This window comes from Cuculus canorus, chromosome 24, assembly GCF_017976375.1.
Source record: "Cuculus canorus isolate bCucCan1 chromosome 24, bCucCan1.pri, whole genome shotgun sequence".
NCBI lineage: Eukaryota > Metazoa > Chordata > Aves > Cuculiformes > Cuculidae > Cuculus > Cuculus canorus.
The window spans coordinates 68,265-96,024 of record NC_071424.1 but is presented as its reverse complement, the minus strand read 5'-3'; the positions used below and the strand labels follow the sequence as shown (position 1 = coordinate 96,024).

At 53.0% G+C, this 27,760-nt stretch overlaps 1 protein-coding gene across 1 annotated transcript; it reads right to left on the bottom strand.

Moving 5' to 3' along the window:
- Window positions 1-972: 972 nt before the first annotated feature.
- On the bottom strand, window positions 973-11,128 carry PRELP (proline and arginine rich end leucine rich repeat protein). Its single transcript, XM_009562059.2, has 3 exons — window positions 10,904-11,128; window positions 3,135-4,095; window positions 973-1,294 (listed from the first exon to the last, which is right to left on the bottom strand). Exons 1-3 carry the CDS (start codon window positions 11,105-11,107, stop codon window positions 1,116-1,118), a joined length of 1,344 nt encoding a protein of 447 aa, XP_009560354.2. The 5' UTR covers window positions 11,108-11,128; the 3' UTR covers window positions 973-1,115.
- Between the last annotated feature and the right edge of the window lie 16,632 nt (window positions 11,129-27,760).

The following is a 27,760-nucleotide window of genomic DNA, read 5'->3' as shown; positions in this document are numbered from 1 at the left end:
TGCCGGTCCCGCCGGCAGCCCGTACCCCTCGGCCTGCAGGGATCCCGATTCGGATCCTCTACCCCCTCCTCCACCTGTAGGAATCCAGATCCAGCTCTCCTCCGGTCCCCTCCTCTTGCAGGGATCCCAATCTGGATCCTGATTCGGATCCCCCAACCCCCTCCATCTGTAGGGATCGCGATCTGGATCCCGATCCAGTTCCTCTGGACCTCTCCGCCTGCAGGGATCCCTATCTGGATACCCCAGGTCCCTCTGCCTGTAGCGATCCAGATCCAGCTCCCCCAGCCCCCTCCGCCTGGAGGGATCTCGATCCAATTCCCCCATCCTCCTCTGCCTGCAGGGATTCTGACCTGGATCCCCCAGCTCTCTCCACCTGTAGGGATCCGGATCCAGCTCCCTCGTCTCCCTCCACCTGCAAGGTTCCAGATCCAGCTTCCCTGCTCTCCCCCAACTGCAGGGATCCAGATCCAGCTCCCTCCACCATCATAGATCCCAACTTGGCTCCCCCTTTCCCTGCAGGGATCCTGACCCAGATCCATCTCCTCTGGCATGGATCTGGCTGGCATCATTCTGTGCTGCAAGGAAGCAGGGTGGCCAGCTGCACACCAACCCAGGGCATCCCTGCTCCACCTCTGTCACAGGGAACATTCCCCCACGGACACTGAGGATGGAGCCACCTGGAGCAATGCTATGACCCAAGTCCTGTGCTGAGGTGGTTCCTGGGCTCCCTCAACAGCTCCATCTGGAGATGCTTTTGGCTTGGATCGAATCCAACCCCTTTAAACTGTGCTGGGTGGAAGGAGAGAGATGGAGGCAGCTCCAGGGCTGGCCTGGGTGAGGGCATGGAAGGCAGAGCCCACAGGCAGGGAACTGGGGGAAGCGTAGCAGCCACCTCGGGCTGATGCTGTGCCCTGGGGTGGCTGCTGCAACACGGTGCTGTCCTGCAGACGGTGGTCCCCAAGGATGCACATGCCATGCCTGCCCACAGAAAGGAAAAGGGGAAAGGCAAGAGGGATGGAGACAGGGGGAGAGGGGGGCAAAGAGTCTCCCATGTGTCAAACACGGATGGGGGTCAAGTCTCTGTGCAAAGCTAAGTCCAGGGAGAGGCAGGCTGCCTAGAAGACCACGGACTGCAGGAGGCGGAAACACATCATCAGGTCCAAGGGGATGGGGGGCTTCAGGAGGTTCCCATCCAGCCGCAGGTACCGGAGCCGGGGAACGCTGTCCAGATCGGATGGGGAGAAGTCCTGGATGGACATCAGTGAAGTGGGGCAGATCTGCGTTCCGTTGATTTCTGCAGGGAGGAGAGGAAAAGCAGAGTGCAAGTTAGAGGAAAAAGAAGGCAGAGAGGGATGCTACAGACCCCTTTCCCTGACTGTTGAACCCCAAACTGGGGCTTTGCTAGAGAGGGGGAGAATCCCCAGCCTCTCCCAGAAGACAGCACAGCCCCAGCAAGAGGAAAATCTCACTTTTGTTCAGAAATGAAGTAGGTCATGTTCAGCCAAAGCGCAGCAAGGGATGCAGTGTCACTGGAGAGAGAAAAGGGATTATTTCAAACATGAAACCTGCCAAGCCAGCCCTAAGCCTTCAAAAAAACATCAAAGAAACATGCTCCAGCACTGTTGGGCCGAAGATAACGTCAATAACCAGCTCGTTGCTCCCTTCTGGATTTCCACGTGCTTATCCCCACACCAGGGCCTGTGTTATGGAAAAAAACCTCTGAGATTCTTATGTCGTTACCCAACTCCAGGAAGTGAAACCTTATAAAAGCTGGGTAAAATAGGAAAAAAAAAAAAAAGAGCTGGGACATCATGTGCACAGCCAGGTGGCCATCTCTCCATGGAAAAGCCTAGCAGGACCTGGGTAGTGTGAAGACAGCAGCCATCACCTCTGCTCCAGTTTGGAGTTGCTTAAATAAAATGAAGATCAACCGGCATTTGAACAAGATATTCCTCCCTGCATCATTATTCCCTGGAAACCAACTCCAGTGACCCGCTAGGAAAAGGGATATGGCTTTGTGAGGGTGATGCATCACATCCCGTAACGCTATCAATGCGTGCCTACAACAAGAAGCTTTCTTGCTCATCCGTTCCTGGCTCATGTTGAGTGGACACTTTGGGCAGGATCTGGCCCCCCGTGATCCCCCCCTCTGTGATTTTACAGCCTCTCTTTGGCACTGGACCACTCTTACATATAAAGCCACACACCACCACCACCATATGATAACCACAGCGTGGAAGTGCTAGTGTTACACCACTTGAGGGGACCAGTAGCCTTTCCAGTAGCTGCTTCACCGGCAAGTACTGCCCTGGGTGGGCCCTGCAGCTCCCACACACCCCACCACAGCCAGGAAGAGAAGAGCCCAGCAGGCTTTTCCTGGTACACATGGTGGGTTGCTGGCAGGAGCACCACATTCTTGATTCCCCATGGAGAGTGAGGCCAGCAGGTTGCTGGACAACTAGTAGCAGAAACAATCCAGAAGGGGCAGGAATGGGTCTCTGTCTTATTCTCAAATGTGCTACCTCTGTTTACACCCTTCACAGGCCAGAACTGCTCCCATGATATTGCAATGCTTTGCCTGGAACGGTGTGAAACTGCCCTGGTTGGTTTGCCTGGGCAACCTCCATCACAGCCTTGTTCTCCCTGTTCTTTCCTCTGCAAGGCTCGGCTTGAGAGCTGACCTGGGTTATTTTGAACTATCTTGACTGCAGCATATTTGGCATCTGTTCTTAAAATATGCGCACAGCCTCTCCTTTTTAAATATCCCTATTCTGGGCCCTGCTGGGGAAGGAACTATTTAGATGGCAGGTGGCCCCAAGAAATAGCTGCTCATGACAATGAACAAGAAAAGCCCTGCTTCTCACCTACCACCTTAACCCTTGGGCCATCCTTCCCTACATGCAAAACCATCTCTCTTAGAGCTTTGTTCACCTACAAAGAGCCCCCAGCTCATCTCACCATGGCATCCAGCTTTGAGGGGTTTCACTCCCCACATCCCTTTGAGGATATCCCACACCCCACTGAGAACTTCCCACCCATAAATGACCTTTTCCAATGAAACACTTGCCATCCTCAAGCCTATCTGCTCCTCCCCAGACCTCACCACAGCCTCCTGACCGGCCAGTGCAACTCACTTTCGATGGAGTTGTTATTCAGGTAGAGATGCTCCAGCTTGGGACTGATGAAAGGGACGTTGGTGAGCTTGTTGTGGGCCAGGTGCAACACCAGCAAGTTGGTGAGGTTGAAGGAGTTCTTGGGAAGCCCCTTATCAGAGATCTGGTTGTAGTTGAGCCGGATAAATGCCAGGTTGGGAAACTCCTTGAAGTAATCATTGGGGATGTCCTCAATGTTGTTCCTGTCTAGGAAGAGCTGGTGGATGGCATTGGGCACCCCGGGGGGCATTTTCCTTAGGATGTTGTGGGCAAGGTTGAGTTGCATGAGGTTCTTGAGTCCCTTGAAGGTGTTTTTGTTGAAGACCCCATCGCTTAGCTTGTTGTGGTGCAAATCCAAGAGCACCAGGTTCTCCAGCTTGTTGAAGACCCCAGCAGGGATCTTGGAAATCTGGTTCCTGCTCAGACGCAGCTGCTCCAGGTTGGGCGGCAGGAAGGCAGGCACCTCCTTGAGCTGGTTCTTCTCCATGTAGAGGAAGATGAGGTTTTCCAGCTTCTCTAGCACCTTCTTGTCCACCTTCCGGATGCGATTGTTGTCTAGGTTGACCCATTTCAGCCCTGTAGCGTTCCTGAAGGACTCCTCCGGTAGGTCGTCGATGAAGTTGTTCTGGAGGTAGAGGTAGTGGATGCGGGATGGGATGATGGGGACCTTCCGCAGGTTGCGGCTGTCACAGTAGAGGGCAGAGGGGAAGTCTGGGGGGCAGTAGCATTCTCGGGGGCAGTCAGGGAAGACGGAAGGGGGACCTGGTGGCAGGGGAGGAGGCAGCTCTGTTGGCTCGACAGGCTCAATGAACTCTGGAGGTGGGCGGGTTGGTTTCCGGGGAGGCTTCTTCCGCTGCCCGCTCACCTCTGCGATCAGCATAAGTGGGATCAGAATAAGTGGGAGAAGCAATCTGAAGGCCACCTTCATGGTCCAGATGTTTCCCTGAAGGAAGCAACAGAAGAGGTGGATTAGGAAGTGCTCAATTTAGGTAATGCATCTTCTCACAGCACTGACAGGCAGGAATTTACCCTGCATTCCTGCCACTAACCTGCGATTTTCTCTCCTTCCCCTTGGAAGTTACCTTTAAGTCCAACCCCTCTCCAGAGCACAAGCCACTGAGATGTCCTCTTTCTGGCTCAGCTTTAAACCAAGGGGTTTTAAATCCACTCCCAGGGAGAGGGGGTGGGTTTTTCTATTTGGTTTGGGGTTTTCTTCACATGCCACCCCCAGCAATGCCCTATCCATCAGCTTCCCCCGTGTCTTCTCCCAGAAGGATGGATTGCCCCTTCAGAAGCCTTGATGGATTAGGCTTAATTTTGCACTTGAGCCCAAAAAAATCAATGATTAAGGGGCAAATAAGCTGAGCAATGGTATCAGGAGGCCAGCAGCAGTTAGCGGGACAGGAAAGATGAATGGCCCTGTGCTGCAGGGACAAGGATTTAATGCAGGACAGCCCCTTTTCAAGGCCATGTGATAAAAAGGGCATTTGCAAGATTACACATGGACAACATGGATGGTGTTCGGCTATGCAGCTCCCTCTCCTGCCCAAATAACCAATCCATCACCTTCAGTGTGATGGGTTGGGCTGGTTATCTGGAGAGAATCTCAGTAGAAATGAGAGATCTGGAGGGATCAAGTGAGGTTTCTGCTTGTCTCTAGCCAGAGAGTTTCTCCCAGACACCACCCCAACACCTTAAACACACCACCTCTTCTGTGTGTCGTTATCAAGTCCACAAAGGCTGCTTGTTCCATCTCTGCTCTCCCTGCTGCTGCTTGGAACAGCAATAATCATCCCTGCAAGATACTTGCTGGTAGCAATCTGGCTGATGCCTTGGAGGATGGAGGGATCCAGCTTGTTGAAGACAAGCTCCCCAGAAAGCCCAAGGTGTTTTGGATGCTCTGAAACTCCCTGGGGCCAGCTGGAGCAGAGCAGGCTGTGGACTGCCTGGGCAGATAACTAGGGGTGTTTGCCAGGCTTTTCCCAGCGGCATTTCTCACCTCTGCAGGAACAGAGCCTAGCTGGATGTGCAGCAAGGCAGATGGAAGAGCTCAGCAGAGGCAGGGTGGGAAAGAGAACCAAGTGAGATCAGACGGGGAGGAAGATGGCAAGGAAGATGAGACTCAGAGGAAGATGGATCTCCTGTACTCTCCTGGGAGTCTCTGCTGTGGGAGCCAGCTCTGCTCAGCTGAGCCCCACTCAGCTCAGCGTGCTGGGTGGGAGCTGCACAAAGGCAGGGCTGAGCTGGGCACATTGTGTTTGCCTTCAGGCAACAGCAGGGAAACCTCCCCAACCTTCATGCGACCATCAGGCAGCACAGACCAGCCCTGCTGGGGGCATTTCCCTGCCACACCAACCCCCTCTTGCTTACAGCTTCCCACCCAGGTCCACATCCTACCCAGTGATGCCTTCAGGGCCCTTCAATGGGCCACTGCTCCCAGTGCTTCACCAGCTTGACTTTCTTTGAAGCAATCTCATGCATTCCCGGGGCTCCAAGTAATTGACTTTCTCCAAGAAAAGATCCTGTTCTCACCCCCCCCAGACCCAGCCTGTTACTTTCCTTTTTATCTCCCTCTGCTCCCATCTGGCTCTATTTAACCCTACAAGCCTCACACGCCTGCTGTTTTCAATCAACACTTTGGCATCTCGCTGGGGGAAGGGAGGAACAGAGGAAGAAAAACGAGGCCCAAATTCTGCCAGATAGTCAGCTCAACAGTGCTGCATCCCTTTGGGGATGTATGTGCGTGCTTCTGTGTTGCAAGAGTTCAGATTCAACCTCAGACTGCAGAGAAAAGGCGAATTCATGACAGGGAACTGCTCTATGTGCAGTCTTCTCCTTGGCCCTGCAACACCCTGCTGCTTTCCCAGCCACGTTCCTCCTGGCACGTGGCTCTTTCCCCTGACCTTGTCCCAGGCCCTCCCATGGGATTTTGCTTCAGCTCCAAAATTGAGACCTGGTTATTAATGCTCACAGTGTGCAGAGGAGTAGTGGGGGCTGAGGTCTGCATTTGGAGGGAGGAGGTGGCTAGGATACTGCTTTTGAGCCAGAACGCTCAGTAATCTGCGTGTTTGGCTTCCTCTGTTCACAGATGTTCAGCTTGGGCCACCCAACAGCTGTCCTGGGCAATGTCATGGGGAGCAGAGGGGACGGGGCAGAGCTCTCTTGGAATCATAGAATAGAATGGTTGGATTGGAAGGAACCTTAAAGATTGCACAGTTCCAACCCTTGCCATAGGCAGGGACGCCTCCCACTGGATTGGGATGATCAAGCCCCATCCAACCTGGCCTTGAACCCCTTCAGGGATGGGGCAGCCACCACTGCTCTGGGCAGCCTGGGCCAGGGCCTCCCCACTCTCATAGCAAAACATTTCTTCCTACCATCCCATCTCAACCTCCCCTCTTTCAGCTGAAAACCATTCCACCTTGTCCTGTCCCTGCACTACCTGACCCAGAGCCCCTCCGCAGCTTTCCTGGAGCCCCTTTCAGTCCTGGAAGCTGCTCTAAGGTATCCTTGGAGCCTTCTCCATGCTGAACAAGCCCAACTCTTTCAGCCTGTCCTTGTACAGAAAGTGCTAAATGGATGCTGTTGCCTTGTTGCTCTCTCGAGCTGGCTGAGCTCTGGGCTTTTCTATGAACAACCTGGTCCTGCACAGCCTGCACAATACCCTCCACATGAGGCTTTGACGCTGCAGATGTTTAGGGACTCAGCATGTAACAGAAATACTCAACAAACCAGAAATTCAGTGACACTGAGTGACAGTATCATGTGGCATTTGTTAGCACAGAAGGAAAGCGTCAGGAAGCAGATGCAGCCCCTTTTTATCCTCCGTACAGGCTGCTGCCATGTCCCCATGGGGACTGCCACAGCCCCTCTGCCCGTCACAGCTGGGGACCTTTCTCCACTGCTGGTTCCCACCAGCCTCTCCCTGCAAAGCTGCAACACCCTACGAAGCCTCTGCCCCCTGCTTTCCAGCCTGCTTGGGCAAAGCAGGACCCGTTTCCAAGCAATCTGCAGGAAACCAGCTCACAGCCAGCAGACCCCACAACAGCCCTGCATCCAGAATAATGGGGATGCAACAAGCCTGAGGCCACCACAAGCTTTACAATTGCCTCCAACATGCTGGAAGGTTCAAAGCCAGCTCTCCCTGGTCTCGACAGAGTCAGCAGTCTGTTCTCCATCCAGTTTCAAGCAGTTGAATTTACTGGCATGAATGCAAGAAGCTAGATTTCTAAACGCCACACTCTGTTCCTGCACAAACACCGGGTGCCGAATCCACAGCCAGAGCCATGGCACAATGCCTGCTCCACAAAAGCCTCCCCTTGACCCTTCTCACCACTCCCCAGCTGACAGGACAGCTCAGACCCTGGGTGCCCACAAGGAATGCGTGCAACTGGAATAAAGTTAAGTCATGAAGCAATGAATGCATTCAGGAAACCAACTGCCTGGTGTGGAGAAAAGGCTGGATTCATGGAGAAAACCAGTTCTGACACCTCTTGAGCTGGAGGATGGGATGAACAGCTTGGTCCAACAGATGCCAGCCCAAGGTTTTTCCCAGAAAGAGGCAGCTGCTCCCTCAGCCACCCCATTACAATTGACAAAAATTCAGCACAACAGCTGGAAATTCCAGCTCCAAATGCCACTGGTGTTTGCTTTCCAAATAGCTTATCTTCACTGCATTTCATTAAACCACAGCTCCTAAGCAGTACTCACTGCCAGCTCCACAACTGGTGCCAAGGGCAGGCAAAAATCACAGCCTCTGGGACAGGAGTGAGCTATGTAAAGGTCATGGGGTGGGGAGGTGGGTTTGTTACAGGCAGAAGTCACAATGTTCTCCTTTGGGTGTCCCCTGCCCTCCCTGCCTCCTCTTGCAGAGAGCGGCACTTGGCTCTGCGTATCACCGTATCACCAATGCATCTGGGAAGGGACTGGGAGGGATAAAGGGAGCTTTTAACTCTGGGAAGAGAGGGGAAAGCCTGGATGGCTGGACCAGGGATCCTTTCCAGCCTGATGCCCAGAACCCTACTAGCTCTCTTCACAGCTTTTCAACTGGGTCTCCCAATTCCCATCATTAAGAAAAAATTATCCCGTATAATCTCATCCCATATTAGGGAGAAATATTTCCCAGTAAGGGCGGAGAGGCACTGTCTCAGGTTGCCCAGAGCAGTGGTGGCTGCCCCATCCCTGGAGGTGTTCAAGGCCAGGTTGGATGGGGCTTTGAGCAACCTGATCCACTGGGAGGTGTTCCTGCCCATGGCACGGGTGGAACTGGATGATCTTTAAGGTCCCTTCCGATCTAAACTATTCTATGATTCTGTGATCATCCCTGGATCCGCCAGGCTGGAAAATGCCCCCATCCACCCTGGAAACGTGCACGTTGGAGCAAAACAAGGAAGGCAAGCTAAAAATAATTGAAAGGAGCCAGCAAAGCTCCCTCGTCAGCTTCCCTCCTTATCCAAGCACCCGTTCATATCCCTGCAAGAATCCTAGTCTGATTAGCTGTAACAGAAACAGGGACCTCTTTATCCAACAGCACTGGAGAGCTGGGAATGCTGGAGCAGGGCTAAACACAGTGCAAGCTAGTCGTCCGAGGGGAGAACAGACACGCTGTCACTCAGGCATCCCCAGGGTCCCCCAGGGAGCCAAACCCTGATGCAACAATCCACCCTCATCAATCTTTCCTAGCAGGAAGCAGAGCTGCAGGCAGCGTGTTTGACTGGAGCTGAAGCGAGCACACGGCTGAGGCGGCCGCAGGGGCTCTCGCTGTGTTTCTCCTTGTGGGGACAGTGCGGTGCCCATGGAAGAGATGGGTGCCCCACATCACCCTACCAAAGAGCAGCTCAGACATGCTCCCAGGCTCTCTAGTAACACCTCTGGGCTCAGCCTGAAGACTGCAAGACATAGGGATGGCAAAGCAGAGTTCATGCATCCTTCTGTGTGCCAGGAGCATTTCCTGACTGCCCCACAGTCACCAGACTCATTGCGAAACCCTTGTTGCTTTCACTTCTCCCCCTAGCAACCTCTTCCCACAGTATGGACCGTGGGAAGGCAGTCCTGGCATAAAGCAACTTTCTGCTGCCTTCTCCCTGTCAGCAATTCCTCCTTCCTCCTCCTCCCTCACTGCATGTCCCAACCCTTCCCAGTGCTGCTCCCGGCTCAGCCTGCCTGCAGATCTCTTTGCCACACACAGTGAAGCTGCCTGGGCACACATAAAAAAGCAAATCTTGGGAGAAAATATTTCCAAAGTAATCTCAGCCCAGCCTTTGAGCCTGCCTCCCATGCACACCCTACTCTCCTCCAAACAGATGTCTTACCGAGGTCCCCCTACCTCTGCTTTTTCTAAGGGTAGGAAACTGCTCTGATGCTTTATCAGCTGCTGCTGCCTCATCCCTTCCCTACAGTCTCTTCCCAAAGGTGGAGGAAATCTCCCAAGCTGTGCTTTTTTTTCTTTCCTGTGAGAACACTCAGCTCCTCGCCTCTGCCTTCCCCAGCGGAGCGGGGACACCCAGAACCCTGCATTTCTGCTCCATGCTGGCTGAGGAAAGGGTGCTTCCCAGGTAGCTTGCAGGATGCCGTCAGCCAAGTACCACGTAAGGCAGGCCGGCGATCACAGGCTCCCAGGAACAACTCCAATCCCTCATGTGCGACATGTTTTGCATTCAGCTGCCAAAGGGATGAATTTCCACTTTCTGCCCTGTAGATGCTTTTCCTACAATTCTCAGAGAGAGATTTGGTATGGGTCTCTTCTGTGCAACAAAGCCCTTTCCCCAAGACTTCAGCAAACTTCACTGCCCTGTTGCTTCCTCCCATCATCTCCTTCCTCTGCTCAAGCAAAGACAAAGAGCTGCTTCCAAACAGGACCCACACAGCAGGGGCGCGGGGAGGGTGTTGCACCTCTCCGCCTGCCTGGAGCTCAAATCTCACTGATCAAGGCAGCAGAAGTGGTGCTACATGCCCTGGGAATGGTCTGTGTGATCCAGGCATGGCTCTGCCTGCCGGGTAGAAGAGAAGGGCTTTACCTCCTCCATTTTGGGCAGAAAACCAGCTTGCTGAAAAGTGCTCCTGGTCTCTCCTACCTTGCTCTCAGAACAGCACAACACTAGTCCCCTCTGCAGGGCAGGGAGCTCTCAGTTCCCCATTCCCCACATGAGCAGGACCCCCAGAACAGCAGTGACCCAATACTACAGGAGGTAGCAGTCCTGGCTCTGGAGGTGTCTGCACCCCTCTCAGCTTCTCCCCTTTCTTGTATGCTTCCTCTACTGCTTTTCAAGGCAGGGCATTGTCCTGGGAATGGCTTGGACTAAGCAACCCCCCCACACACACATACACACACATTCCCAGCTCTGCCTCCTTGGCTGCAGAGCGTGTGATTGTGAGCATGTGAGAGCACAGGTTGGTGCGTGGGGAGTGACACAAGTGGGTCCTCATTCACCCCCGCAGAAAGCACCCAGCAGTAGCTACAACACTATCACACACAAGACTTCCCTCCGATTTCACAGCCACAAATTTCCCCCCTGCCCCAAGACTGCCCCATGCCAAGAAAAACTCTTGCAACCAGAGGAAAGGGAAGGAACAAAGATTCCAGCTGCTGAAGAATGGAAAATCTGACAAGAGAACAGGGGAAAAAAAGGAAGAGAAGATGCTGCTTTGGAGGCTGGAGAGGGCAGGAGCATCATAGACCAGTACAGTGATCTGGGTTGGAGAGTCAGGCAAGGCAAGAAGAGCCTGGGGGAAAGCACCTGCCCACAGCTTACCTGTGTGCACCTCTCCCTCCTACTGCCTCTTATTAATCCCCAAGATAAGTTTCTCTGGCTGTCTCCCTCCTCCTCCTCTCGGCTCCACCACAAGTGAGCCTCAGCTGAGTGCGGGGATTTTGTTCCTGGGAGCCGCTGGCCAAGGGTGGGTGGGAGCGCGGGAGGCGGAGGGTTGGGATGGAGGCACGATGACAACAATAACATCTTTATCTGGCAGCCAAGCACTGCAGGCTCTGCTGAGCACACATGGCCAGCCTGCCGGAGGGCTGGCGTTTAATAACAATTCCTTCTGCTGCGGAGGCTGCTCAGAGCCTGTGTTTAAAAACAAGGCTAATGAATAATTTCAATAAGCCCTTCCCTTGCCACAGCCCCTGTTTTCCAGGAGCGGGCGTTTGGAATGGTGTTTGCAGCGACACGGCTGAATCGTGGAGCACGGGAGCTCAGTGTGTCGTTAGCCAGCCTGTCCCTGTCCCCACGGCTGCCCCACCTGCATCCTCCACCAGCTCAGAGTGGCTTCCAGCGGCCCCCCATCCCTGAAGGGAGCCAGCCCCGTGCTGGAGTCTGCTCCTGCCAGGCAGATGGCATCGCAAAACATGATACAGGGTTCATTCGCTCCCAGATGGTGATAACTTTTAATTGAAGTCCTGATGGCACTTAATAAAGAGAAGGGAAGGGAGCCACAGCAGTGCCAAGCAGCCCCCACGGGCACAGAGCCATGCAGTTTTGCATGAAGCCTCAGCCACATGCTGGGCTGGAAAACTGCTGTGCACCAAGAGGACACACTGAGGGACCAACCCCTAGGGCATCCCTTGTTTGTGGATGCTCAGGGGGTACATTTATGCTCCAAGGAGCTCAGAGGCAGCCTGAGACCTGTTGCATATTCACAGCTTTCTGAAAGAGCACAGGTGTGAGTGAGGAGTCCAGGAGGCAGAGAGATCTCCCTCCTACAGATATCCCCATGCCAGGCAGCCCTGGGATGCAGGGTTCAGGGGCTCCTCTCCCTCCCTGTGAGACACAATCTTTCCAGCCAAGCTGATCTACAGCAGCGGTCAAGAAACCTGAGCTGCTTTAGCTCATTGAAAACCCAGTCCAAGTCCACCAGAGACTAGCATCCATCCAGGAGGGTCCAATCTTGCACTCAGCTGATGGTGGCTACCAACAGCATGTTCAAATAGCAAAAATCAGAGCCTCCCCCCAATTTCCCACCCGCTGGACTCGCCCATTTTGCTTCAGGCTCCCCACAATCCTTAAATATGTTTCCAATATGGTCCCCTTCCCCTTAACTCCAAACTGGCATATTGATGCTGAGTTCTGCTCACTGACTGCCGGGAACAGGACGGTCCGAGGGCACAGCCCTCACCCTGCAGGGAGCTGAGGCACTCGGATGCCTAAAACCCAGTAGGCAGCTCAAGCGCAAGCCAGGAAAAGGAAAGGAGAAAAACCACATCAGTATTTCATGTTGTTTAAACAAAGGGTCAAGATGGAGATGCGTTTGCCAACTGGAGAAAGATCAGAATCAATAGGGAAAGAATATGCTGTTTGGAGATTCATGCCAGTTGCTTTAAAAACTAGTCCAAAGTCCCCAAATCCATGGGGACATCATGTTTCATGGGTTGGTTTTTTTTTCCTGCTACCTTACAGATGTTCATCTGGGCACAGAAAGAGGAAAACTGAGGCACCAAATGGGGCAACTGCTTGCTTAAAAGCCATCCTGCAATGCCAGGCGTGGAAAGGTGTTATATCTTAGACCTTATACACAGTGCTGTCCGACCTGTGAAGCTGCTAACACAGCTACCACTGCTGGGAAGCACAAAAACCTTCAGCAAATCTGGCGAGTATAAACTTTGCTCTCAGCCAAGGGACTTTGTTTGCTGAATTTTCTTCCTGCAGGAATTTCTTTCAGTGTCCAAGTTTCAAATCCACCTTCAAAGACATCCTTTTAAAGTTTTAGAATGCAACAGGTTTGCAGTCTTGAACGTGTCTCTGGGCACTGTGCGCTTGCTTTATTCTACGTCTGGAGCAAAATCTGTCCCTGTTCTTGTAGACAAAGGCGGTGATGGAGAGTGGTCATGGAGGAGACCTGTTCTCACGGCTCTTGTAGCCTTGGAGAGATCCCAATTTCAGCACCCCTGATTTGGGTTACCAGCATCCCAGCCACCCCTGGTCCCCTGATTCTGCATCCCTTTGGTTTATCCCCTTTTCCCAGCCATGGCCTGTTTGTTCTGCAGAGGTTTGCAACAGAAATACCACTTTGGTCTGGCGGAGGTAGAAGAGGAAATGTTTGAGTGTGAAAACACCTTGAGACGGAGCCAGGGCTGAGAGAACCTGAAGCCAGGCCTATCTCAACAAAAGGCAACACAAGGGACAGCCATCAAGCAGATAAACACAGAGGAATGCAATCCCCAGTGAGCCTGGAGGCTGCATCCCACCAGTCCATCAGGCTCAGCAAGGTTTCTGTGCCCAGGCCATGTCCTGGTCACTCTGACCATCCTGGCAGGGAGTTGATGCAGCCGCGCAGATGCCCCAAGGGAGGAAACATGGACAAGGGGTAGGACAACATTTAAAGGGCAGAATGTGAGCAAAAAGCTCCCTGTTGTAACCAGTAGCACTGCCATCTTCAACTGCAAAACGCTAGATGCAACGAGCACCTGCATCCCTCCTCTGTCCATCCTGGCCAGACTCCTCACACTCCACATCACAGTGCTCATCTATGCGAGAGTCTTGTATCTGGTGCAGTTAAAATAAGCATCCCTTCACCCTGGCAGAAGATCCCACTCTGAACCTCGTCACACTGATTTCCATCAATGCAGCCTCCCTGGCTGTTTGCAGCTTGAGCTACCATAGTGTCTCCATTTCCCCCTGGCCGGGGGCAACTCGGAGGAGACATCCCTGGGGATGTCCCAGCTCACCAAGAGCCTGCAGTCCTGGCCCTGGGGGGTTTAAGAAGGGGAATTTTGCAGAGCAAAGCAGTGCAGGACGCTTCTCAAACACAGCTGAGCAAGGGGCTGTCACACAAACCGGGCTCACCTACCCCACACCGCAGGCTGGGGTGGGAATAGCAGCTTTAAATGTTTTTTGGTCAGAGGGAGATGCTTATTCTTCATGTTATCCCAGCATCAGCCACCCCATCCCAAGCCGCACCTCTGCTGCACTCAGTGCTGTACAAATACAAATGACTTACAGCGCAGTGGTTCTTTCTGACAGCCAGCTCTTCAAACTCCCTTCAGAGAACCAAAAAATTTAATTTTGGAAAGCGTAGGGGAAAAAACACAGCAGGAAACCTGAGCAGCCCCTGCGGCTGCTTGGTCAGAGCAGCTCATGTTCTATGCAAAACATCAAATCTGAGGCATTTGGCAGCAAAGCCTCACAAACCAGCTGTGCCCCCCATCGTCAGCCACTAGTGTCATGGGAAGGAGCCACTGAGCAGGGACAAGGGGAGCACAGAGGTCCCCTAAAATGATGGCTGGTGGTTTGGGATGGACTCATTCCCCTGGGATCATGGTTGGATTGTGCCACGCTGCCCTTCCGGAGAGCCATGGCTCTCCCAGGGCTCTGCATGCCTCCCCCACCGCAGGGTGTTGCCACTGGCATTGGGGGGCCACCAGCTTGGAAAATTAAACTCAGCTTCTCCAAAACCTCACAGCAAGCCAGGGAGAGGCTCCTGCCCATCCCAGCCTGCTCCACCCCCAGGGGAGCACACAACAGCCTCCACATACAAGAGCCAGAGAGCTGGGAGAGCATCACCATAAGCCTGGGAGAAACACTTGGCTCCAAGCAAACCACTGGAGAGGGAAGTGAGCAAAGGGGAAAAGTATGTTGCTTTGTAATGCATGGATCCCACTTATGTTGCTGAGATGCTGCATGATGCACTTCCTCCCCTCCAGCTGCATGTGAGGCAGGATCAGACCATGCCTGCTCCATGCCCACATTTCCATCTCTAGAAAACTCCTGGAAACAGCAGTCCAGAAAATCAATCACATCCCGAGCTGCATCCAAAGACCAGCAGTGCAATGGAGGAGTTTGTCCTCCTCTACTTTACCTCATGATACCTCACCTGGAGTCCTCTGATTGGTTCTGGAGTTCTCAGCACAGGAAGGACATGGAACTGTTGGAGTGAGTCCAGAGGATGCAACAAAGATCATCCAAGGGCTGGAACACATTCCATAGGAGGACAGAGATGGGCTTGTTCAGCCTGGAGAAGACAAGACTCCGTACGAGACCTTGGAGCAGCTTCCAGGACTGAAGGGGGCTCCAGAAAAGCTGGGGAGGGGCTCTTGATCAGGGAGTGCAGGGAAAGGACAAGGGGAAATAGTGACAGGGAATCCATGGAATAATGGCGGAGGGGTTGGAAGTGGATGATCTTTAAGCTCCCTTCCAACCCATTCTGTGGTTCTGCGAAACTTCTGGGCACACGCTCCATGACTGTAGCTGCTGAGAGGACAGGGAGGAGGTGCTTAAAACCTGCCTTGAAAAAAGCATCCCCCGGCCCAAAGCACTCCAGAGGCACAAGATGTGGGTACCACTTCATGCTTGGCCAGGAGGGTATTCGTGTCACTTTGGTAACCCTGGATCCCAGCACACAGGGAGGGAGGTAGGTGGGAGGATGAGGTAGTCTGCATCCCTTCCTTGCAGATATGATCATCCATACACCTGCCCCTTCTTCCCAGCATGGCCCAACCTCTCCATCTATCCCTCAGCATCACACACTGCTTGAATGAAGGAACAAAATCCTCATAGACCAGGACACAGCTTCACCAGCACAGATGGACAGAGGCGGGGCCAGGCTAGAAGGAACAAGCTAAACTCATTCCCAAGTGAAAAATACAGCTGAAAAGGCAGCTGGCCTCTGCCCTCGCCAGGTGTTTAAAAGAAAAGAGAGGAAAAACAAGAAATAACCATTGTTTTGAGCACAACTGCTGCTTTGGTCATTAAACCTACATCCCCTTGGAGAAGAGCCTCTGCACTGAGTGCCTGAGCTCAGGCTCTGCGGCAGCCAGGGAAGGGTTATGGAATGGAAAACACTCATGAGCCACTCACCCTGGCTGGCTCCTGGTGCAGACACAGAAGAGGAACACAAACCACACCACAGCGCCTCAGCTTCCCACCCACAGACATAAACCTCCTTCTGCTTGGGTTTTGCCATAGACGTGATGCTGTGCGAGGAGGCAGCGAGCACCACGAACCAGCCTGAATCCAGATGGTCCCAGCAGCCAGTAGCCAGTCCTGTCCCTTCATCATGGTCTGAGCCAAGGACATGGGGAGGGAAGAAAGAAGAGCCACATCTTCCATCATTTGCAAGAGAAACTGAGGCAGAAGGGAGCTCTGTGTTTGCAGGGCCATGGAGCCAGCTGCCTTTTCTGTTTATACAACCCATGGTATTTCCTTTTCAGCCTTGTCATTAAGGAGTTGATGCACACCAGTCTGAGCATTGGCTGCAAGTGCTTACATCCCAGCACCAAAGTTTATCTGCATCCCCAGAGTGGAGCAAAATGCCCTCACCCAAATCACCCATCTCAACAGGACCTACCCAATCACTCCCATCCTCCCAGTCTGCCCGGGAACAAGGCTAAACTGGAAGCAATAGTGTCCCCATAGGGAAAGAGCAGTCCTTCCAAGAGGGGTTGAGACCAAACAAATTCATTGCTGGGACAGCCCATAGGAGCCTTGGTTCCTACCAAGTGGAACGCAAAGAGGAAGGAGGGCATTGAAACTCTGGCATCATGGCACATAGGGACCCCAAGCCCTGCTCCCTGTCACGGACAGGGGTGGCAACAGGGCAGACCCTGTCCCCAGCTGTGGCCGTAGTGTGGCCGCTGGCTCCACTCACTCTGTACCACAGCCACTGAGCCACCAGTATTCCCCCCAGCCCCTTCCTACTCCACCTCCCATCCTCTGCGCTATCCTTGTGGCTGCTTTAAGTGCAGGGAGGGGATACGGAATTCATCAAACCTCACATTTCTGAAGGATTAAATCATCCGACTCATTTCTCTGAGAGAGAGAAGTCCAAAATCTCAATTTTTATTTTTTGTCTCTCTCTCCTGCAAGGCTAAACAGACCCTTATTAGCTCTTGGCAGCAGGTCCAAGGGCTGCTGAGCACATCAGCTCACAGCCACAGAGCTGGGGGCCAAGCAACACTGTGGGGTCCTGGGAACCGTGCCTGCGCAGGGCAGGAGTGCAGAACTGGGGCCCCATCCTGCACCCCAGCACAGCCCCTGCCCTCCCTGCAGCCCCATCCTTCACTCCCAGCTCTCCCTGCAGCCTCTCCTACACCCCAGCACAGCCCCTGCCCTCCCTGCAGCCCCCAAGCTCAGAGGCAGCAGAGCCCAGTGACACCCAGACCAGCTTCTTGCACCACTTGTGCCCTGAGAGCAAAGAGTCCCCCCATTATTCCCTGCACCAGGCAGCTCCAGGCACAGTCCAGAGGTGCTATGAAAAGTCCTGTCTCTCTGCTCATGCAATATTAGGGCAAGATATTTTAAATAAAGTGATTTCAAGCTCCCTGGAGAGGCTCCCTTTAGTTTTGCCATAGGGTTGTTCTCTGGGAAGCCGTTACTCGTACTGTCCCCTAGTAATGCTGCCCCATCTCTGAGGTCACATCCCATCTGCTGAGCCCAAAGCTGCCTCCAGCATGTTGATGCCACACATGATGAGGCATATGCCCAGGGAATCTACTTGAGAGTGAGAAGCAGCCGTCCTGCGCTCTTCACCCTGGGATCTACAAGAAACGCTGCAAGGCTCCAACACACCCAGCTCTCCCAGTACCAGCCGCTTTGCTCCAGCCCTTGAAAAGCAAGGATGTGGTCTCCCTGCTCCTTATCAGCTTCAGCAGTTTGACCTGTCACTGAACTTGTTCCTACTGGTGCTGGGTTAGCAGAACATCACACTGTGAACAAAATGTTTTAGAGCCAAGTGAAGGAGATTTCCTGGTGGGTGGCTTTTCTTATAAGCCAGCACAAAGCAGCAGAGCTGCTGCCCCAGCCTCACTCGGCATGGCCAGGAATGGAGGGAGCCTTATCAGCTCCCCTGAGCAGCTGGGGAGCAAATCCTATCCAGGGCCAGCACCTCCATCACCTCCCAGACAGGGTCTGCAGCTTGAGCAAGGCTGGGATTGCCTTTGCCACCCCCTGGCCACAGACCCCTTAAGCCTCCAGGGACCAGTTTATCCCTGGGGTAAACAGTACCAATCTGGGGACCCACTTTGCACACAGTCTGCCCTTCTGACGGCACAAGGAGAGAGCACCAAGGGTGATCCCTGATACCGTCACACACAGGGATGGGGCTGGGAGCTTCAGCCATCAGCTCCTCAGTGCCCCTTAACATGAGGGCTGCCTGTACCCTGAGGCTGATGGAGGACGGAAGACCACACACCATATCATGGCCCAACATCCTCTCTGTGGTGTTTTACTTGCTTCTTGCTCTCTTGCAGTGCTTTACAAACGGCCCTGCACTGGCACCCCAAGCTCTGCAGCTGGATGCCCTCCAGCAGCCACACTTGATATAGCTTTTAGCAAAAGAGAGGACAGTTTTCCCCTCTCCTCCTCACTACTCATGCAGGATAAGGGATAGCTGCAAACCCTAGCACGTGTCCCATGAGCTCAGCCAGGCACAGTGTGCTTCAGACCATTCTGGAAGGGCTTCCTCCAGCCACAACGACAGCACTTTTGATGGTGGAAGGGTTCTTGGTGTCAGCTCAACAGTGGGAAGAGCTGCCAGTGTTGGTTAAAGCAAGAACAAGGAGGTTATTCAATGAAACTCTGAATGAAGCGCACTGGAAACCATGAAAGCAAACGTGTTGAGCCGAACACACAATTAGCCGTTGGGACCCATCACCACAAGATGCCGCTCAGGCCAAGGGTTTAGTAGGGTTTTAAATAAATACATAGGAGATATATGATGGCCTGCCCACACATAGGGAGACTGGGGACATTGTGGGTTTCAGCAATCAGTGAGCACAAAGACTTGGGCAATCAGAAAGACACTGGGAACGCAGAAGAAAAGGAGTCATCAAGCTGCTATGGATATCTGCCAGTGCTGGCTGGGGCTTGATGTGTCCCTGAGGAGCCCCTCTGGATGTGGAAGCAGGGGGTGCCCACCACACAGGTGTCCCTGCAGCATTCCACCTTCCCAGCTGCTGTAGCATTGCCTCAAGCCAAGGGCCTCCATCACCTCCCTCACACTGTCTGGGTTTTGCCAAGCTACTGTTTGCAATGGAAACACCTGAATCGTGTCTGGTCCTCCCTTGGGTTTGGCCTTCATCCTTGCCTCCTCCTTCTGGTCCAGTATTTTTCCTCTCTGAAGGCAGAAGCCAGCAGGATGCTTTCCTTGCTTGACACCCCCTGCCTTGGGAGACCAACAGCCCCCCTTGCACTCCCCAGGCATGGGGTACCCACCACTGCAGTTGGGGACATGGCACAGGCCCAGGGCTACTTCCCCATGGAGAGATTAACTGAGACATTGCAGGCATAGAGAGTTGAGGTTGCTCAGCCTGGAGAAGCGAAGGCTCCAGTGAGACCTTAGAGCAGCTTCCAGGACTGAAAGGGGCTCCAGGAAAGCTGGGGAGGGGCTCTTGATCAGGGAGGGCAGGGATAGGACAAGCGGGAGCGGTTTTGAGCTGCAAGAGGGGAGATTGAGATGAGATCTTGGGAAGAAATGTTTTCCTGTGAGGGTGGCAAGGCCCTGGTCCAGGTTGCTCAGAGCACTGGTGGCTGCCCCATCCCTGGAGGTATTCAAATCCCCTGGGTGGGGATTTGAGTCCCCTGATGCAGTGGGAGGTGTCCCTGCCTATGGGAGGGATGTGGAACCGGGTGGACTTTGAGGTCCCTTCCAACCCAAACCATGATTCTATGAATTTAGGGCTAACAGACCTCTACAGTAAAACCAAACCCATCCTTCCCAGCAGCCCCTGCTGGAGAAGGTATAGTTGTGGATACTCTTGTAATTGTTCTTTTCTGTTAATAAATGTTCTCCTTCTATGCAAGAGTGAAACATAATGGAGAAAATTCTATAGCAGGATGATATAACTGCATTAACCTTGTGGCTACAACAATGTGCCTTCAGCAGCTGGAGCCCTTATAGCATCCATCTTGCCCATCAGCTGTTCCCAGGAAAACTCCAGCAAAACCACAGCCTGGGGACATTCACTTCCAAAAGCATTTCAGCCCTGGCTGCCAAGAGCACTTTGAGATGTCCTGAGCTACAGACTGAGACATACACCTCAGCTGGGGAGATCTCCTACGTGGAGACAGCACTGGAGCACGTGGCACATGAGATCTGCCCAGCAACATGGGGCCGTGACAGTCCCAGAGGTCCCCACACCAGTGTCCTCCTCTGTGCATGCATGATGGGGAGGCAAAATCAGAGAGCACAGATGGTCCAGAGGGACCTGAAATGATGGATGCACAGACCTGATGTGGGGAGTAATCTCGGTGGCCCCATTGCATTATTGCACATCACACCCAGTACAGCTTTGCCTCTATCGCTCAGCAGGGTGCGAGTAGATAACAGGCGGCTGTCAAAACCCCAGAGAGATTCAGAAACTGCTCCAAATATCACAGCTATAAATTCAGCTCATTTTTCTAACTGCTAAGAGCTGCCACGGGCTTTGACTTAGTCCATCTCTCCCTGACCTTTGCGCCAGACCCCTGCAGACACCCAGCCCTCTGCAGCACCTCACCCAGGTCCTGCCTGGCTGGCAGAGTTTCGTGCCCCAGGCAGCATTCCATCCCACCCGACCAAGGACCAAGCTTCCATCCATGCTTTCCTGCACTCAGACATGCTCTGATGCCAGGTTCTGCCCTCCTCCCTCCAGCCCGACAACCACATTTGTGTTGGGGCCACTTGGACACATGGCTGTTTGCCTCCCTTGCTCTAACCATGAAACAGAAACCCATCTGCTCTGCCCAGCATCCTTTCTCCTGCTTTCCCCTCTTTGCAAGTAAATGCTTCCTTTTTTCCCCTCCTCCTTCTTCAAGGAATAAAGATCCCATGGGAAATAGGTCTCTTCCACCCCTAAGAAATGTATCCCTAAGTATGCATGCTGCTTACAGGGAAGGGTTAACTCTTCCTCACTGGCACTGCACATGGGTCACCGCTGAGCAGGGAAGCATTGGGAGCAGCATCAGATTCCCAAAACCTTTCCAAGAGCAGTCCTCCAAGGGCTGTATCCTCACACCCCTCTCCCCATAAATACTTTTCTTTCACCCAAGAGAAGGGCTGTAATTAACCCAGGATCATCCCCAATCTTGGTAGAACTGGGAATCATCCAGAACATGAACTCATCATGCAAAGTCCTTCCTCTGGCTTTGCCTGGCCACTCATCACTGAAATATTTGAGGCTCAGTTGTGCAAAGAGCTCAGTTGTGCAAAGGGATGGAGCAGAAACCCCGTCAGCTGTTGGCAGGGGGCGTGAGCACCTAAATTCACCCTGGTTGGGGGGGGTCAGTATCTCCTGCGTAGGAGCAGCAACACTAGCGTTTCGTTCAGGTTTGGGATGCTGGGGTTGACCAGTCCCATTTTGGAGACACAAGCCAGCAGCAAAGGGGGAAAGCAGGAAGAGGCTCTAGTTAATGGCCCTCAGATCCTTTCCTTCAGCCCAACTCTTTGCCTCCAAACAGGGCAGCAGTTTCAGCATGGCAGAGGTTGGCAAAACACCCCAAGACCCCACAGTTCCCAGCGCATATCACCCCAGGGAGCTGAGCACTGCAAAAGCCATCAAGTGCAGGTGAAATTGCATCCCTAAAACCAGTCTCTATTTCCCATTAAGGGATTTACAGAAAATAAAAATAAGAGTGAAATATTTTGATTGTATTAAAAAGAAACACCCCAAAACATTTCCTTCAACTCCAAGGGAGATTTTTTCCAACAATTCTGTTTTATGGAAAATGGTCTTATTTTTGTTTTTATACTGTATTGGAGTGGAAAAAAAAAGCAGAATATGGTGCCTTTCCATTGAAACTGAAACCCCTGGTCCTATCCAGCTCCAGCTGCCGCTCTCTCTCTCTCTCTCTCATTATTTTAAACTGAGATCAACCAAAGTCCAGAAATGGAAAAGGCAACGCACCAGGAGAGGTTGCTGTGCTGAGGTCTCTGCCTCTTCTGGCAGCACAGGAAACCTCAATGAAAGTGGTCTTGGTGAAATCCCAGCTTGTATTCAACAAAGTCCAAAGGCTCAATAGTAAAGATTATCAATCACAGCCCAGGTCGAGCTCCAGGTTTGTTTCTTTGGCAATGATTTTGCTCCAAGTCTGTTCCTTCGTGGAGCCAGTCCAGTCATTGCACAAGCTTTGTGATAGAGCCTTCACAAACTATGATGAAAATTAGAAGCAGAGGTGAAGGGAAACAGCAAATAAATCAAGCTCCTCCCTTATTTTCCACCTAGCTGAGCTCCATCCCTTATCGTCCACTCTCTTCCCAGTTGCTTCCAGCCTGTTTCCAGGCATTCCCTGGCACAGCTCCATGGGCATAGCCTTTACATTGCCTCCTGCAGCTATTTTCCCTCATTTGCTGGAATATCTTTCTCCTCTTTCCTTTCCAGTTTTTCCAGGTGAGCTGAGGTGAGAGGGAGCAGAAAGTTTCCGATGCTGTTATCCCCCCAGACCCTCCCTTCCTGCTCTTGGAATAGGGTCGACAGACTCCAATGCCCATCAGCATCTCAGGCTCTTCCCCGTCTTTTCAGGCCAAGTTCAATGAGGGGTGAAGCAATTCAAATACTCTACTACCAAGTAGTTCTACTCAGTAACAACCTGGTTCCAATTATTCCCCCAGACAGGTGTAAGGGAGCAACAACCCCAAGCCTGGGAGGGTTTAACCCCTTCGAGGAGGGCGAGCAGGGAGGACAGGGCTGTCTGGAGACTGCACCAGAACCTTCCATTCCCAGAGGGCCAGTGGGAAGCAGAGCTGGGGATGAGCTGAAACAGGGAGGTGCTGGAGCTTCACATGGAGAATGTGGGAAGGCAGATCCCCTCCATGCCCTCTCAGTCACCCCCTGGACTCAGCCAGCTCCAGGTAGCCCCCAAGGCCAGGGAGAGAGGAAAGGGCGCAAGCGAAGCATATTTACAGGAGCTGGGAGCTGGCACTGCAGGTGGCTGGAAAGGATGGTCCTCATCCCTCCACTCCCATCCTCATCCCTCCTCTTCAGTCCCAGTGTCCCTGTGCAAACTCACAGTGCCTCCCAAACCCAGGGGGCACCTGGATTCACCTGGAAGAGGACAGGGGATACCTGGCAGCCCCCTGGCCACACTCTAGCACAGGCAAAGAGCCGGAGCAGCCTCCGCATCCCACCAGCTATCCACCAGTTTGGCGCAAGATCCAGGGGTTAAATCCCCAGGCTGGTGAGTCAGAAATCTTTGATGCAGCCAGAAGGAGCTGAGTAATTTGTGTATCTGCAGAGGTCACATTGCCTCCTCTCTTTTTATGTCTGTTACTCATGCTGCTCCTTCCCACTCTTCCGCCGCAGCCTGGACTCTCCTCTTCTTCTTAAACTCACCAGCTCTTTTCACCACCATTGCTATTAATTACTGATGTTAGAGGAGCCCCTGGCAGCAGCCGCACATTCCACTTGGTTCTAGTTCCCACTGAAGGCAGAGCAGCGGTCATGCCACAGCCTTCTCAGTCAGTGCTCGCCTGAGGGAGATGAAAGGGATATCCACCTTCCTCTGCTCTGCAGTTGCAACTCAAGCCCGAATGGCAGCATTTCTATAGGAGAAACCCTGCCACTGGCTCTGGATCTTACTTTTCACAAAGTCACTCAACCCCTGAGCTATGAGCCTCACAAGGCAGAGGGGTGCAGGCTTTTTTGTCTGTGGGTTCAAGCCCCTCACCTGGGCTGGTCATCGAGGCACATGCTTAAGACTCTCCTGCACTTCCAGGAGCCAGCGGGCAAACAACAATGGCGATGATTAACCCCTGCCAAATCGGAACCGAGCTATGGTTAACAAGGCACATCCGAAAACACAGCATCTCTCAAGTAACAGTTTCAATAACCTCAGGTTGCTACAAAGCACCCGGGCACCCAGAAAGACTTCTCTGCATTTAATCAAATCACTTCATTAGGTTGTTTAATAAGCAAGGGAGCTCTGGGAACACCAGGGTTTCACTGCTCTCAAACAGCATTTGGAGAAGGAATTTACGGCAGAGCTATTAAGGCTCAATCAATCTGCTTTTATCCTCCCACAGCCTCCATGCTGCATCAAGCTTCCCTGCTCCCACTGCCCTGGGTGATGGTGAGTCTGTCCCACACAAGGGGATGCTTCCCCAGGAAGGATGGAGATTGAATCATGGAATAGCTTGGGTTAGAAGGGACCTTAAAGATCACCTAGTTCCAACTCCCCCTGCAATGAGCAGGGAGATAGTCCAGGCGCGACATGGAACCAACGCCACCAGCAGAAGCATCCCAGCTCTCACACATCAGCAGGAGGGACAGGGGTTTCTGTACACAAAGCGGGGGCTTTGCAGCACGTGGGGTGCTAAGGAGAAGCACAGAGCTCTGCAGGGTTTGTGAAGCAGCAAAAAGGGCGACAGATCAGAAACTGCGGGAGTGGAGCCATGAGACATCTCATCCCACACACCCAAAGTTCATTGGGCTTTTGCGCCATGGTGTCAGTGTGAGAGCAGCTCCCTGCTAGCCCCTGCTGCCAAGAGCTGAAGTTATTTCCCTGTAGCATTGCAATGCAGGATTATTATTCACCCTCCCTGCCTTTGCTCTCCAGGACCTTTACAGCCACTTAGTAGCAGGACGGTGATGGATGGGCAGAAATCACTGCAGCCCTGTGGCGCCACTGAGGTGCTTCATGGCTCTGGGGCTGGGACAGGAGACCAGTGACAGCACCCCACAGCCAAGCGGAGCATTTTCAACATGGAGATTATAATCCCAGCTGGTGCCTGTGGGATAAAGTGGCTGTGAGAGCACAGAGCTGCAGCCAGAGATCAGGATCAGCTCGATGGGCTCCTGCCAGCCACTGCTCATGGGTCTGATACGGAGCTCAACACCTGCTAAGCCCCAAGCAATGCCAAAACCCTGGCTGCTTGATCAGCCAGGAGCTGTTTGGACAATGTGGCTAGCAGGGATTAAAGCTGGCAGAGCCCCTCTCGCCTCTTCTGAAGAGAGGGACATTAGAGCAGGCAGACCGACATGCTTTTCCCAGACCCACAGCTCCAAGGAGCTCACAGCATCCGTAAAGCCCTGCTGCCATTTCCTGGTCCCCTCCAGATAGATTTGCTTTGTATTTTCCAAACTGGGCCCTTGTGTTTCCTGCAGATTTTTCTAACCTCTCTGACCTCTCTGGTATTTACAAATCTTCCCAGTTCTGCATCCTCAGAGGATTTTGTGCATGTATTATTTACTCTTTCATCCATACCATTCCCAAAGCCCAGTAAACACAGCCAGTCCACCACCAGATCCGCACTTTCAATCTTCTCTGACTTGCATAAATAAAAACTTCCATGCAAGACACCAAACCCCACTTGATGCAGCTCACCACATCGTGTGTCCTCAGCTCCCAGCACAGCATCAATACCCATGGCGTGGAAAGGGTGACTTTGTCTGGCTCATCCCCTGATGCTACTGCAGTTTCCCCATGCTCAAAAATTGGCTGGAATTACTGGCTGAAAGTACAAACCTTCTTTCCCCCATCCAGAAGTAACCAAGCTGCTCCCAGCAGCCTCCCTGCCAGCAGCTTCTTCTCCCAGCAGCTCAGGGCTTTTGATAACTCCCCAGCTAATGCAATCACTTGCACTCAGTAATTACAGCTGCTCCTCACCCCACACTTAGGAGGACCCAAGATGTTGCTTGGAGGCCAGGCCAGGCAATACCAGCTCTGGGTATCACTGTGCCTTCCCTTTGAAGTCTCAGACCTTGTGCTTGAAGCTCCCACGTCCTCCTGCCCCCCTTGCCTGCTCCTAGCATCACCCCTAGGAATGCTCTGGGAAGCCCCATCCCTAGGGAGAATTTGTTCCCATGGCCCTCAACCTCCAAAGGGAACTTTGGGAAGTTGTCAAAGCAACATGCTGTGGCCTCATCTCATTTCTTCTTCTTGTTTTTTTTTTTTTTTTCCTTCCTAAGGGACAGTCCCTGCTGTGGCCACCTCAGCTGGGCAGGATCTGGCCAGAGGCACTCGCCCCGTCCTGGTGTGCACCATGGCTGGCAAGGTGCAGCTGCAGAACCCTGCCAGCCCTTCCTCTCCAACAAGCACCAATGTTTCGTAATAAATACATAGCTCAGGGCTGGAAAATGAACATTCTGTCTCTCTCTGCCTGGGGAGTTCAGCTCGGATACTTTAATATTGCACTTTTATTTTGATTAAAGGAGAAGTGGACCGAGGGCTGAGCCAAGCTGCCAGCACTGTAAAATCAGCTGTCAGGAGCCCTCCCAGAAGCTGCTGTCCTCCAGCCGTGCCCACCACCATGTTTGCCATGGAGGGACAGGAAGGAGCTGAGCCAGAACAAATCACAAGGCAGCTCTGGAGGGCAGAGCAGCTGCCCTGGGAGCATCACATGTTGCAGCATCTTTCTGCTGCAACAGCACCATCCAGAAAGGCTGCCTTCTGCTTTGGAGTGTGGATGCTAAAGTGCAGCAGTAATTAGATAAAAATTAACCCCCAAATAGTGAAAATCTGCAGCCTTGAGGGGTTTCTCTTGGAGTTGAGCTGCAGCCAATGAAGAGACCAGCAGGGCAGCCAGGACTGCTCCCATGGAGACACCATCCTGGAGTGTTCGGGCTTAGGGAAGGTGCTGGGCTGGGCTCCAGTGCCAGGCAGCTCAGCTCTGTCCTTGCAATGCTGGCTTATTGCAATAGGTCAACTGTACAGAGCATTCACTCCTCACCCAGAGACCTCTCTGTGGGTGACCTCTGCTCTGGGACCCATCAGAGCCATCAGAAACAAGCGCTGAGAACCAACCAACTCAGTGCACCCATGGTCCTGGTTCCCCAGCAGGCCAGCCATATCCTAGGCTGCAGACAACCCGCCCAGGTCTAGTCTGGCACTGCCGGCCAGGATAAACACCCGATTCCCCGGACAACAGCCCGGCATGGCTCCTCTCCAAGCTCCCTCCTGGAGCCAGAGCTGCCCCACACTGCTGCTTGACGCCTTTCGGCACGATGAGCAGCATGTGTAATGGCTCCAATTAAGAGAGCTGGAAAGCTCCAGGGAGCTGTGGCTCCACTTTCCCAAATGTCAGGTGGAGGTGGAGCTGCAGAGGAAGTGTTTTCATCTCGAAGGCATCTGTGTTGCTGCTTCCAGCTGAGGCAGATGGTCTGGTAGCTGGTCCTGTGGCCTCTGAGGATGTGTCTCTCCTGCAGGTGGAGTGTTGCAGATGCCAGGGGATCGAGAGGCCTCCAGATTCTTTGCTGTGATCCCTAGCATCTTCCTAACACAGCAAGGGGAAGCAGCAGCCTGGAAAAACATTGCTGGTTCCTCCTCCTTTAGCTGCCACCAAACCCTGCCTGAAACAAGGAAGGTTACTGGAAGAGAAGGGGAGGCACAAAAAGTGCCGGCCCAACGGATGTCTGTGTGCAGCACACACTGTCCTTCTGTCTCCAGGGAGGGGATGCAGCATCTCAGCCCTGAGCCAACCCCAGCACCAGCAGCAGGGTCCATGGGGCAGTGAGGGACAAGTGGGGCAAGGAAGGGAGAGGAGAGAAAATGACTGTGTCCTGCACAGCCTGTTTATTTTTCAGTGCAGCCCAGAGCTTTGCTGCACCTGGAGGAATTCATCTTGCTGAAAGAGCCTTGTTTTTCATGGAGGAAATGAGGCAGAATGCTTTTAATAGGAAATAAAAACACATAAAATGAAGAGAAACCAAGACACAGGCCTGGAAAAAGTGGAGCCATCCAGCTGTGTCTCGCCAGCAGCTTGGTCCC